Source organism: Fusarium solani, assembly GCF_023522795.1.
Source record: "Fusarium solani strain SB1 chromosome Unknown bctg00000002, whole genome shotgun sequence".
NCBI classification, from domain to species: domain Eukaryota; kingdom Fungi; phylum Ascomycota; class Sordariomycetes; order Hypocreales; family Nectriaceae; genus Fusarium; species Fusarium solani.
This window is the reverse complement of record NW_027072155.1, coordinates 2,474,676-2,487,971: the sequence shown is the minus strand read 5'-3', so window position 1 is coordinate 2,487,971 and position 13,296 is coordinate 2,474,676. Positions and strand designations below refer to the sequence as shown.

The window sequence follows — 13,296 nt, the reverse complement described above, 5'->3', positions numbered from 1 at the left end:
CTCCACAGGGCGGGCATCCTCAGACTGTGCGTGCGTGAACGCAAAGATCCATTAACCGAACCCATGGAGGATGCCCCAAACGCCAACGACACAAAGCTCATGCTGCGAGACTGGCAGTGGGCGCGCCACTCGCGCCCACAGCACAACAGGAATCCCCAAGTTCAGGGCGTCCGCATCTCAAATGCCGAGGGCCACTTCACCTAAGCCCTAGGGGCGTTGCGCCAACAAGCATATCCCGGGTGCGTCGTGTACCTACTGGATGGAGGCGAGCGCATGCTTGTGCGGACCCCCAACATGCAGCTGCGCTGCGGTGGAGTAGCTGAGGTGGTTGCTTTTGCGACGGGGAGCATCCATCGATGGCATGGCGATGGGAAATTGAACAAGCAGGGCTGGTTTGTGCGTTTGAAGAGATTGACTTGGGCTGACTGCTTCTGCGGGTAGATGCAAGCCACTCCATGGCGAGGGCCCAGGGCTCAGGGCCCAAAGCAAGAGAGAGTGAGTGATTGATGGGTGGATGGTCTCATCTGTTGCGTTGCTTGACGAGGCTCCAGGATAGTGTGATGGTTGACAAGGTACGTGCATATGGATGGCCCGTGGTCTCCCAGACAAGCATCAAGACTCGCATCGCAGTACGGAGTACACTCCCCAGCCGCCCGATTGAGCTCTTGGAGGGGACTGCGGACTTTGCTCGTCCCTCCCGGTCACTGTTTGTTCAGCAGGAATGCCCACCGGACCGGTCAGGTAAGATCACGGGTTTGTCTGCGGTGGCATCATGCCTGCTAGCTTCTGTTGGAACACGACCAGGCTGAAGGGCCCAGACAAGCCGCATCGTGACGATGGGAACTGCCGCTTCCCGGATCATCGGTGCGCGGCTATCGACCAAGTTGCGGCTGTTGCTGCGTCTAGCGAGTGCTCTGAAGGGGGAATGGCTTGGTGGCTGGTGGTGAGCTGACAGCGCAAGATGCGATTAGAATGGCTCTAAAGAAATGACATTCCGCCGATCGGTGCATCCCAAGCTTATGTCAATCGGCACCAAGAGCGGTTCGGTGGTGGGCACACGACTCTCTCCCCTGGCTCAAATCGCTGGCCGCCCCGGTCAAGTCAAGAGCAGATCTCGACGTCGTTTGCCGGTTCGGACTTTGATCAACGATCAAGAATGAGAAATATGCCGCGCCTAGATGGATGAGTACCACCCTCCATGATTGAATCCTTGCCCCAATTCCCGCCGATTCAGTTCAATTGATGCGTCACACTCGATGAATTGCCGCTGACGGTTTTGTAGGATCTGACTTGATATCAGCATAACATGCCTTTCCTCGTGCAGCACTGCTGCTCAGTCTCTAATCCACAGTAGACTCTGTCGTTCCTACCCAGTGCCTGGGTAGTCTGGCTCTTCGCAGACCAGCTACAACCCGGGAGGTGTGGTGATGCTATTCCCAGCCTTGGCCAGGATGCTGCCAACATTCTGCTACACCAAAGCTGCAGCCATCACGGCCGCCCGGCCTATGTGTGCTTGATGTGCTCCAAACAGCTCCATCTAGCCGCCTTGCCCATGACCTCGCCACTCCTCCTGCATGCAACATACAGGGAGACAGGATGATGCTCTTGAAAACACCGTCACGTGTCGCTTCCCCGCGAGACCGACACTTCATCTCCAGAGAGAAGCTCAAATATCATCCGATGTGTCGCAGACATTACTTGGTCCTTTACACACTAGATCCGTCACTACAACACCTGGAATACGTCGTCGAAATATGGATCATCTTCCTCAAGAAATTCACAACGAGATTGGAGCTTTGTTCGCCGATTTATCTGAGAGTTGGAGATCCGTGCCCCGGTCCGGTCCGGCCGCGAGACGGCATACCCTGGCAACCATCTCCCGCCCATGGCAGGAGGCCATCGAGAGACAGACATTTCGCCAGCTTCGTCTGAGAAGCACCGATCTTGACGGCTTCGAGAAGATTGTCAGGGGCAGCCGCCGCCGCTACCTCGGTACCATCTTCTACACGATCGTCCTCCCAGAGTACGACACGGACGCTCGGGGCCGGTTTGAGCGTGAGCCGGACCGGCGAGCCAACGATGAGGTCTTTACCAAGGCATTGAGCGATCTCTTCGGTATTCTGAAGACATGGGACGATGAGATAGCTGGAAAAGAACACCCCTATTGCATTCGGCTCGAGATTGAGGCCATCTACTCGCCCTCTGATGACCAGAACCTCAATGCCGGACTTCGAGTTCCGGGTCGTGTCACCAGCCTGGAGCCAGTCGAACCTGGCAACGAGGATGGCGTTGCTCATCGTGACCTTCAAGACCGCCGATTCCAGTACTCTTATCTTGCTCTCCTTCGACCTGCAGAGCTTCCTATAGTTACATCCCTTGTTGCTTTCACCACTCGTGCAACCAAGAGGCCACTTGCTCCGAAGACGGCCATCGACATTGCAGCAAAGTTGCCAAACCTGCGGAAGGGCAGCTGGTTCATGAGTGATACGGAACGACGTTATCCAGTTTTACGTCGGTCTCAACGGCATGAACTTGCCAATTCTATACGGGGTGCACTGCCCGGTGCTGCCGGTTTGAGGACACTCGAAGTCTGCATGCGCCAGGAGCTCCTCTGGAACCATGCGTGGCATCCGGCAGACTTGACATCCGCGGACATGACCTCCGACCCCCTGTGCGGCGCCATTCGTGAGGCCACGGGTGGTCTCAAGGCCTTGACGAACCTCACCATCACGGGTTGCCTTGACCAGTCTCTCTTCTGGCCGAGCCCTACTGCTCCTCTTCCGGAGCCTTTCTGGCAGAACCTGGAGTGCCTCGATCTTCAATTTGACATGACTACTCCTTCTGGAGGTTGGTACTTTAAGGCACGTGCCCCTGCCGAGCACATCGATGCCCCAGCTACTTTGGGTTCGGATGCTCTGCTACCTCCTGGATACGGACAGAGCGAAGAAGAAGATATGGCAGCAGCACTTCAGTATTCAGACTCGGAGAACCAGCGACGGTCGGGTGACTCGATGTGTCTGTTCCGCTGGGTGCCGGATGAAACGACCATCGTGCCCCTGATTGAGGCCTTTGGACGAGCGTGCGCTCAGATGCCCGCGCTGAGGATTGCCTCCCTCACGACGACAATCCAAGTGCCACTTCAAGTCCATCAATGGCGCAGCGTGCCTGTACGGTCTCCATGGGGCGTGTCGTACGCTGCTCCCAGAGCCGAGTTCTCACGGCAGTGGCAGCTTGACCCTGCATTCCGTGAGAATATCCACCAACGGAGGATCTTTTGGGACGTCAAGGACTGGCTGCCGGGTAGCCATCTCCGAAGGGTAATGAGCGAGATTGGGCGAGACCGGTACGGTGATGAGTTGGTCGAGAAGCACGTCGACTTCTGGGCAGCCGTTATGAAGCCGCGAGAGTTGGCGCGGTTCAGATGCTCTTATTGGTGAGAGTTCAGTAAGTGAGGGTAAAGTAATGAATGACTTTGCAGTACTATGTTATGGTGGTGCAGCTGTATGCTGGCATTGGCTGTTGCTGCGCCGTGGAGTCTCTTGGTAAGGACGTTGTGCTTAATGTTGGAATGACACTCGCCTCTGTTTTGTTGCTCACGCCGATCACTGCTCCCCTATGTTGCTTTTCTTTTATGTCTTCGGGGCTAGGTTCAGGCTTTCTATCTTTTGTTGCTCAGACTATCCGTACCTCGTTAGTTCATCGTTCCACATGGGCCCTTCTAGATGGTCCAGAGTGATTCCTTGAAAGGAGTCAATCAATGGATACCAGACAGATCAATGCATATTCTTAGCACCGAACTAGGCACCATCGTGCAGAATAAAGTTATTCCTCCAATCTGACATTAAAAATTGTATTCGTGACTGGGCTTGATCAGATAAAGCATAAGTTGTGAGTTGGGATCTAGGGTAGGAGGACGCTGTTCTTAAGTTCTGGAGCTCTGTGCTTTTAGGCGATATTAAGAGTTCCCTTTCGAATTCAATGGGTTTATACTTGATAGATGATTGGTGCTGCCTACCTATGTGCTATTGTTACATAATGGCTGGAGGTTGCCGATGAAGCCTGGGTATTACCCAACATCACCAACTACGCAACTTCGCCCTCAGCTAGAATCTACCATCTAGATAGCAACAAGACCCGAATTCCGACACTTTATACCAACAAAGACCTAACAGATAGTTGGTAGGCGACATAATGGAAAATCACCAGGGACCTATGTGTGAGAGATCTTAGATGTCACTAGCTGTATTCCATGGCAGGGGAATGATGTCAAGTAGATGGTGTGTTCACACAATTTCTTGATCCACATATTGACTTGATAAAGCATAAACTCCATTTTGTTGCAGCTAGACTGCCCAACTATGGTGATATAATAACAAATGATATCATTACCCAGGACCGTGACGCATCAAAGGCCGTCGTTATCCAAACATACAATCATGAAACGCTCCCAATTTCAGTTCAGGTATACTTTTCCCACATGTTCCGACCCATTTACAGCTTGGAAGCAGGGCTGGGGGGACCAGCCTGGGTGATCTCGTTGTACAGGAGACTGGACCATGGTTAGCAATCTGATCTGTGTGGCATTCTGTTGAGTGGGATAAACTTACGTAGTGAGGAAGTCGGCGTAGTCCTCGCCAGTGACCTGGCTAGAGAAGTACTGAGCAGCGAGGTGGTACTTGTTGCCCTTGGGGCCGGCGGCAGCGAGCTGGTCGGCAGACTCCTTGAGCAGCTTCAAGGCGTAAGCCTTGTCAACACGCTTGCCCTCGGCGGTGGTGACGCCGTGCTTGACCCATTGCCAAAGCTGGCTTCGGGAGACCTCGGCGGTAGCGGCGTCCTCCATGAGGAAGTTGATGGGGACACAGCCGACACCTCGGATCCAGGCCTCCATGTAGCCAAGACCGATGTGGAGGTTCTTCTTGATACCCTCCTCGGTGATGGTACCGGGAACGTTCATGTTGAGCAGATCGTTCTGGCCAATGGTGACATCCTCACGTCGCACAAAGTGCTGGTTAGGAGTAGGCATGTGCTTGTTGAAGATCTCGGTGGCGATGCTGGCGAGGGCAGGGTGAGCAACCCAGGTACCGTCGTGGCCAGCGCGGACCTCGCGGAGCTTGTCGGCGCGGACACCCTCCATGGCCTTGTCGTTGGCGGCAGGGTCGTTCTTGATGGGGATCTGAGCAGCCATGCCACCCATGGCGTGGACACCACGCTTGTGGCAGGTCTGGATGAGGAGCTTGACGTAGGCGTCCATGAAGGGGACAGTCATGGTGACGGCGGATCGGTCGGGGAGGACAAAGTTGGCGTTGTTGCGGAACTTCTTGATAACGCTGAAGATGTAGTCCCATCGACCGCAGTTGAGACCAGAGCTGTGGTCGCGGAGCTCATAGATGATCTCGTCCATCTCAAAGGCAGCAAGGATGGTCTCGATCAGGACGGTACCACGGATGATGCCGCGGGGGATGCCAATGTAGTCCTGAGCAAGGTTGAAGGCGTCGTTCCAGAGACGGGCCTCGAGGTGGCTCTCCATCTTGGGGAGGTAGAAGTAAGGACCGAAGCCCTGGCGCTGGGTCTCGATAGCATTGTGGAAGAAGTAGAGACCAAAGTCGAAGAGGGAACCAGAGATGGGCTCGCCATCAACGGTGAGATGCTTCTCCTCGAGATGCCAGCCACGGGGACGGACAATGAGGGTAGGGAGCTTGCGGTCGGTGCGGAGCTTGTACTCCTTGGGGCCCTGCTTGAAGTCGACCTGACGACGGTTGGCATCGTAGAGGTTGACCTGGCCGTTGATCATGTTGTCCCATGTGGGGGCGCTGGAATCTGGAGACGGGGCCCATGTTAGCGGATCCGATGCATTTGCTTGCATGTGATGTCATTTTCCCCAAGTCATGATGGTTCGTTATGGCGGAGATGAATCCCCGAGAGATTGCAACCTCGGCATAAGCAGAGACATCGCAATGGAACCAATGGCACCCAATTGAATACAGAGGATAAAAAGACAGCTAAAACTTACCCTCGAAATCGGCCATGTAAGTGTAGACGTCGGCGTTCAGGGCGTTAACGACCATCTTGCGGTCGGTGGGGCCGGTGATCTCGACGCGGCGGTCGACCAGACCCGGGGCCGGGGGGAGCTCCCTTCCATGTGGGGTTCTCACGGATGTGCTTGGTCTCGGGGAGGAAGTCGGGCAGAACACCCCGGTCAAGCTCGGCCTGGCGAACCTTGCGGCGCTCGAGGAGGGCCTTGCGTCGGTCGTTGAAGGAGCGGTGCAGGAGGGCGAGGAAGGCGAGGGCCTCGGGGGTGAGGATCTTGCGGTGGACATCGTCGACCTTGCCGAGGACGGAGACGCCCTGGAGGATGGAGTCGGTGGAAGCCATTGTGATTGCTGAGATTGGTATTGGATGTGAGGATGAGGTGGTAGGAAGAGGGGTGGAAGTCTGTTGTATATATAGACTTTCACGTGTCGGCGATCAGGATATGACGCGGGCTCCGGCTATGAAATGCCAATGGGAGGAGGAATTCTCTGTCGGTAACCGGGCAAACTCTGTCAAGACGAGAGACGAGATGCAGTAGTCGTTGTGTCAAGGGGGTATAGTGCAAGCTTTGGCTGAAGGTGATGGGCAGCCAGAGGTGATGGAGTCAAAGAGGTCTGAAGTAAGAGAAGGAGGAATTGCGACGACAGGCTCCTCGGGACCAGCCTATTATATAGAAAGTCTGAACTGAAGCGAAGCGTAGCAGTAGCAGTTGGCTCTGCCGCACATCAAATTCCTAAAGGCGTAAATGGGCCTCGGACTACGACCGAGAAGGCAGGCCGCCCCCGAGTCACGGGCGCTCGTCGGGCCTGGGGAAGGGAAACCAAGAAGGGATCCGGAATCCAACCCCAAAACGTTTCCCCACGAGCGAGCGGCGACAGGTCAAGCCAAGCACGGCCCCAGGACCCAGGAGGGTGTGCGCGGGAATCAGCCGCCCATGCAAGGCCGAGACTGACTATGGCCGGTCTTGGATGTCAAGGTGAAGGTTCTTGTAGATAGCATCGAGACGTCGGTTTATCAATTGCACAGATTTGCTGGTCCATGACCGTCCATGCCAGCTGTCTCGTCATTTCCAACTGTCAGAGCATTGCAATACAAAGCCTCTACTTCACCTGGAACCGCTTCGTCCATGGGAGAGGCGTAGCCAATTCCTCACGGCCATCGTCCGTGCCTTTGCTCGGTAGCCATCGGCCTGGCTCGGGTGGATGGAGCAAAGCTCTCAGCATCGAGGTAAGGAAAAAGAGAGGGCCTGACGCTAAAACGGTTCAAGGTGAACAGAAGCTGCGGAGAACGAATGACGGAGGTTGAGCGAGAGGGAGAAGCATGTGCGCTGCGGGCAGTTCCCATGTGGGTTTTTAGTGGACACACAGGGGGAAGCCGCAGCTGGGGGCGTCGAGTGCCGTAGTTGCAGGTGCCACACAGAGCAAACCTCACAGAGGGAAGGTGTCATGGTACCCAATGTGGCGGATGGGTACATTGCCCCCGGCACATCATTCCCTGCAGGACCATGTATCCTTTCCCAAGATCTTGTACACTTGGGGTAATTACCCGCCTCTCCAACACCAAAACCCGTTCCCCAGGCAGCTTGGGAGAACCCTGGGAAAGAAGTTGGCTGGTTTCAACTGGCCCAAGCTCGGACGAAGGCCGAGAAGGTCTGCGCTGCGCTGCATCATGGATGATTCTTTCGACACTCCATCTCAGATGCCCCAGACCCAGACCTCGGCTCCGGTTACGTACTTTGCCTGTTCCTGACAATGTGGCATCTGCTTCCGTCTAGGGGAGCATTGGCGGCTCTCTCTTGCATGCTTATCGACGGCTTCGGCTGAGCCGCGCTGGGGTTCGGTCTTTTCCTCCGAACCCTTTTGTTGGATTTGATATTTGTCTCTGCTGCTTCTTCTCTGGGCGATGCAACACATTTCAAACTTCCAACTGTTTTCCACATGTACAATCGAAAGAATTTTACACATACTGCAAGAACACTGCCTTTAAACGGAATGTAGACAGTTGATCAAGCGGGCCTTGAGTAACCAAGTTTGACATTTTGGCAGCCAAGGTCAGATCTCGGTGAGGGTACGTACCTCCGGACCCAAGCGCCGGAAGAGCATCCGATCTGCCGAACCAAGAAGCCGAGGCAGCTTCAATTGCCGCCACCTTCGGAGGATTCCTCCGAAGACAGACTCTGGAGTATCGCCGTCTCGGATCCGACCTTTGCATCGACATCGCCGCAGACCATGAACAGCGCAGTTCTTTACTGAGAGTTGCCTGGCCTTTACTATCCGCCCATGTCCATCCGTTCAAGACCGGCCGGCCGTCTATATCCGAACGGAACTTGGGCAAGTCTCGGAACTAGTTAATTGAATGAGGAATCTGATCTTTCACCTTTATCCGTACGTTTGCCATCTCAAAACCAAGCGTGATGTCTAAGAGGCTCAGCATGGCGCTCATGTTGTAGTTGCAGCACTTATTGATTCAAAATACTGTAGAATAGAGGCCAAGGCAGACCAAACAAGAAAGCAAGAAAGAAGCAAGGTTGCCTTGCGATTTACTTGTAATGGAATCATGATGTTGAATGTAAGATCGGATACGTGAATTTGTTCATGAGTTTGACAAACTCTTGACTGCACAAGCGACACTTGGCATGTGACACTTGCTTGCTGGCGCTTTCATACACTTCCCGTAACATTCAATGTTACGCATGGTGTTGCATCCCCGACGCAGCCATGCAAGTTGGCTCCCCTGCTACCGTCCTTTTGACAAAAATATCCTCTTTGTCGAGACAGGATTCGAACCTTCAACCTGGAAAGTTTCAGACAGAAACGGCAGGAGCTTTCGGCCAATGAAAACACAGAATGGCACCCCACAGACTGATCCTTCTCAAGCTCACAGCTTGCCTGGAGCTCTTGTTGAAGGCACGTGTGAGCATGAGCTGAAGCAAGCTACAAGCTAATATGACTGACTCCAATTGAGATGGTCAATACTTTCAACCGTGATTTCTGGCAATTCTTTACATATCTGAACCCCTTCAAGAGCAACACTGGGTCAAAAAAACAGCTCCGAAGATCGGCTCTGTGCAACGCTGTAAGCGCTGAGACGCTGACAATGACGCAATTCATTTGTCAGCACCTAAGAATGACGATGGGTGACGAAGGCGGGGCTGCCTCTGCTGTCTACCCCACCTCGGCATCGCGAGCTCCCAGAGATGCCCAAACAGCTTGCGAGGAGCTCTGTCATGTCGTAGGGGGATTGGCTGGCATTGGAGGGGCCAGAGTCCATTGAGGGACGGTCATTGGAACATTGGAACCCTCCCTGAGCGAGAAGTAGCGAAGGCCGAGTCGAGGAGGGAGCAGAGTTCGCCCTCGGACTTTTGTGCAATTCCATTCCGAGGTCCCCTCTTCAAGACTTGCTCCTGCCCCTCTCGAACACTCTCTGCTTCATTCCTGGACAGCTTCATCCAAACAAACAACAAACCAGATACCCAATCCCCATCAAAAACCAAAAAAATCAGTCAAAATGGTCAAGGCTGGTAAGTGCGCATCAAGAAGACATGGTCCCCTTTTTATAGACGCGAGATCGATCGCTGCGGGCTGCGAGCAAAGGAGGGGGTTCGAGCTGGTTTGAGCGGGTTTTCTCGTCGAGTCAAGTCGTCCAACGGGATGACGAATGTCACCCCGAAACGGCACCTCTACCCTGATGGCTCGGCTCAGCCCTATCTATGGATGCTGGAAGGCTTCCAGAAGGGATGATTGACGACGACTCGGCGAGTCCCTTGATGGGCTCTCTCTGGACCTTGATGGCTTGCCGCATGGCCAGGGAGGGCACCTGTCGGGCCTATCCATCTCGCGCCTTGCATCACATTGCATCAAATCAGCAACTCGCTAACATTGGCACTTCACAGTCAGCGTTATCCGTGGTGACTCCAAGGTCTCGGGCACCGTCGTCTTCGAGCAGGAGTCCGAGTCTGCCCCTACCACCATCACCTGGGACATCACCGGCAACGACCCCAACGCCAAGCGGGGCTTCCACATCCACACCTTTGGTGACAACACCAACGGCTGCACCTCTGCCGGCCCTCACTTCAACCCTCACCAGAAGACCCACGGTGCTCCCACCGACGAGGCCCGCCACGTTGGCGATCTCGGCAACATCGAGACCGATGCCCAGGGCAACGCCAAGGGCTCTACCACCGACTCCCTGGTCAAGCTGATCGGCCCCCACAGCATCATCGGCGTAAGATATATATACCCTGTTCCCCTCGAGCATGACTGACAGGCTGTTAGCGAACCGTCGTTGTCCACGCCGGCACCGACGATCTCGGCAAGGGTGGTAACGAGGAGTCCCTCAAGACTGGCAACGCTGGCCCCCGACCTGCTTGCGGTGTCATTGGTATCTCCAACTAAGGATAGAAGTAATGACCGGGTTAGTTGAATCAAGGGCGGCAATCGATACACGGCGAAAAAGCACACCGATGAGAGGATGAAGGTGGAATATGCCCTTCCATAGCTGCAATGAAATCGAGCCAGAATCAACAACCATTCAAAAAGCATCTTATGGAGCCTCCTAGTCTATGTGAAGAACCTGCCTGTCCTAGTCTAGGGCCCTATGATTCCCCACGGGGTACGTCCGGCCCCAAGATAGTGCTGGAGTGGAACGATTTCTTTGTGGGGTTGCTTGCTGAGATGCACCATTGATCAACAACCTTATGACTCGTAAACTGACGTTGATAAAGTGCTACTTACGGCTATTAGACTAACCCAAGCCAGCCAGTTGGCCGTCCCCCTGGGGCCGACCTGGCCACCACCACACACATTGTCTTGTCACGAGCCACCGGGGCATATGTTCTCTCCAACCCTTGTCTTTCAACCGGCTTTGGTGTTTTGGTATGGGCAGTGAAGGAGTATTCTACTCGGCCTTCCGCAGCTTCAGACAACTGCTTGATGGATATGTCCTCGGGGGACAACGAGACAGAGTCAACAGTGATCTCCAGCTGAGGATCGGCTACTGTCGCGCCCTCAACAATCACAAGACCTGAGACCTTGACTTGTAGCGTCTCGCCGTCGGATTTGGGAATGGCCTCGAAAGTTTCGATTCTCAGCTCCGGACGCGCAGTTATAGACAACCCCTGACTCGATAACAAGACAGTATCAGAATCAAGGGCAGGTGTGTGTCGAGGAGCGACACGATGCCTCGTCTTAGCCTCGAAGGCATTGGCCCACTTGAGCAGTTTGACATCGTCATATGCCCGACCTGCAAAGGTCAGGTTCATGGGCATACCCTTTTCCGACATGACACCCATGGGCACCGAGACCGAGGGTATCCCGAGGTGCCGCATCGCCCGGTTGCCATTGCTATAGTAGACCCCGTTCCGCCACGCCAGCTCCGCGCCCTCAAAGCTCGAGTCTGCGTCTGCGGGCCCTACGTCGCCGGCTGCTGGGAAGACGACGCAGTCGCAGCCGAGCTCTGTCAGCCAGTCTTCCAGAAGGAATTTGCGCATGCCTTCCAGAGCTGTAACGGCTTCTGTTAGACCTGGGATCTCCCAGAAGGTGGTGCTCTTGGCGTATTCGACTAGTTTGTGATACTGGATTGCGTTGGCGTGCTCAAAGTACTTCATCTCTGGTGCTGTCCGTAGATAGTCTGGGTAGATGGTCAAGGGATCAACGGATGAGAGGTCAGAAATCTTGTCGTTCTTAAATCCCTTTAAGAAGTCGTTCCAGGCGTGAGAAATCATGGCGCTCCTCTCCATCGCGTTCCACCCCTTAGGGCGTCTAGGGCAGCCCTCGGGGAGTAGATGATCGTTTTCGTACGCCGTCATGGCTGGAAAGTCTGCAACGGGAACCATCTCGGCCCCTAGGCCTTCGAGGTCTTTTCTAGCTTGTTCCCAAAGCTTAATGGTTTCCGGGCTCACGTCAACCGGTCGCGCCCCTGCTGGTGGAGGACCTCCTAGGAAGATCTCAGGGACTGCGATTCGAAGGCCAACCAGAGACTTGGACGCTGAGATCTCCTTGAAGCTGCTCGGTCTGTCCAGCCAGGGCTTCTGCACCTCGACCATGGTCTGCTCGCGCCAAAAGTCACCCTCAGCCACGGGATCAACAGCCGCAATGACATCAAGCAAGCAGAGCAGATCCCTCATGGTCCTCGTGTGAGGCACAGGAACATCGCAAGTCGGATATAGAGGCCATGTACCCCGGATAGACAAGAACCCCCTCGACGGCGTATAAGCGACGAGGGCGTTGTTAGACGCAGGTGATCTACCCGACGAGACGGTCTCACCGCCCATACCAAAGGCCGCAAAGGAAGCAGTTACAGAGACGGCTGAACCATTGGACGATCCCGAGGCAAAAGCTGCGGCTAGATATTCTGGGTTATAAGGGTTCTCAGCCCGGCCGTAGATGCCTCTTTGCATGCCGCCACATGCTACAGCCGGCATATTGGTACGGCCGACTAGAACACCGCCCGCCTTCCGGATGACCTGAACAAGAAAGGCATCCTCGTTGGCAACGAGGTCTTTGAAAGCCGGAGACCCTGCGGCAGCCGTCATGCCTTTCACCTTGTAGCTGTCCTTGACTGTAAAGGGGATGCCCTCAAGGGCGCCAATGGGGGTGCCTGAAACACGCCTGTCATCAGACCGGGCAGCCTCTTCGAAGATGTCATTGTTGAGTATGGGGATAGAGTTCAAGGCAAGGCCGCGGCAGTCATAGGTGCTAATTCGTGCGAAGTACCGCGCGACTAGGTCGACGCTCGTCAAGGAGCCGGACTGTAGGGCATCTTGCAATTCTTCAATTGAGGCCTCGACGAGGTTGAGCTTGGCCATGGCTGATGAAGGGTTCAAGTATGATAACAAGCTGATTGGACTCAATGTTTGTACCTGGGCATTTAGCGATGTCCCGAGAATGGTATTTGAGATGTAATGTCAAGGAGGACGAGTCTGCCCCTTGCAGTTATATAGATATTAAACACCAGCCCAGATGGTGTAAGTGGTTGAGATAACTAACACAGAGTATCCACAAATGCCACGCCCTTGCTCGTGTCGTGAGCATCATGAGCGCCTCTTGCATGCAGCTAAAGGCCAATCAGAAGTTACATGTCATGGCATGAGCCTAGTGTCGCTTCAACATTCCTCATACAGAACCTCCGACAGCATCATGTCAACCACACCGGCCGCATCAACCAACTAGACTGCAAATGCTCAATTAAATGCTTCCCTCCCTATCAAATAGAACCTCGTGCTCCCTAAAGCCGTGGCAGAATTAACTAACTATCAACCGTTGAGAA

At 54.5% G+C, this 13,296-nt stretch overlaps 5 protein-coding genes across 5 annotated transcripts; 2 read left to right on the top strand and 3 right to left on the bottom strand.

Moving 5' to 3' along the window:
- Positions 1–1,754: 1,754 nt before the first annotated feature.
- MRS44_004740 (uncharacterized protein) lies at positions 1,755–3,437 on the top strand (the record flags this gene model as incomplete). Its single annotated transcript, XM_046278325.2, has 1 exon — positions 1,755–3,437. The coding sequence occupies one exon, from the start codon at positions 1,755–1,757 to the stop codon at positions 3,435–3,437; it is 1,683 nt and encodes a 560-aa protein (XP_046136119.2).
- Positions 3,438–4,491: 1,054 nt separating this feature from the next.
- Positions 4,492–5,791, bottom strand: MRS44_004739 (uncharacterized protein; the record flags this gene model as incomplete). Its single annotated transcript, XM_046270696.2, has 2 exons — positions 4,492–4,549; positions 4,608–5,791. The coding sequence occupies 2 exons, from the start codon at positions 5,789–5,791 to the stop codon at positions 4,492–4,494; spliced, it is 1,242 nt and encodes a 413-aa protein (XP_046136120.2).
- A 263-nt stretch (positions 5,792–6,054) lies between these two features.
- MRS44_004738 (uncharacterized protein) lies at positions 6,055–6,372 on the bottom strand (the record flags this gene model as incomplete). The annotated part of the gene is made up of 1 exon (XM_065622316.1): positions 6,055–6,372. The coding sequence occupies one exon, from the start codon at positions 6,370–6,372 to the stop codon at positions 6,055–6,057; it is 318 nt and encodes a 105-aa protein (XP_065478388.1).
- Positions 6,373–9,537: 3,165 nt separating this feature from the next.
- MRS44_004737 (uncharacterized protein) lies at positions 9,538–10,424 on the top strand (the record flags this gene model as incomplete). The annotated part of the gene is made up of 3 exons (XM_046283932.2): positions 9,538–9,550; positions 9,923–10,254; positions 10,305–10,424. 3 exons carry the CDS (start codon positions 9,538–9,540, stop codon positions 10,422–10,424), a joined length of 465 nt encoding a protein of 154 aa, XP_046136122.1.
- A 344-nt stretch (positions 10,425–10,768) lies between these two features.
- Positions 10,769–12,835, bottom strand: MRS44_004736 (uncharacterized protein; the record flags this gene model as incomplete). The annotated part of the gene is made up of 1 exon (XM_065622315.1): positions 10,769–12,835. The coding sequence occupies one exon, from the start codon at positions 12,833–12,835 to the stop codon at positions 10,769–10,771; it is 2,067 nt and encodes a 688-aa protein (XP_065478387.1).
- Positions 12,836–13,296: the final 461 nt, after the last annotated feature.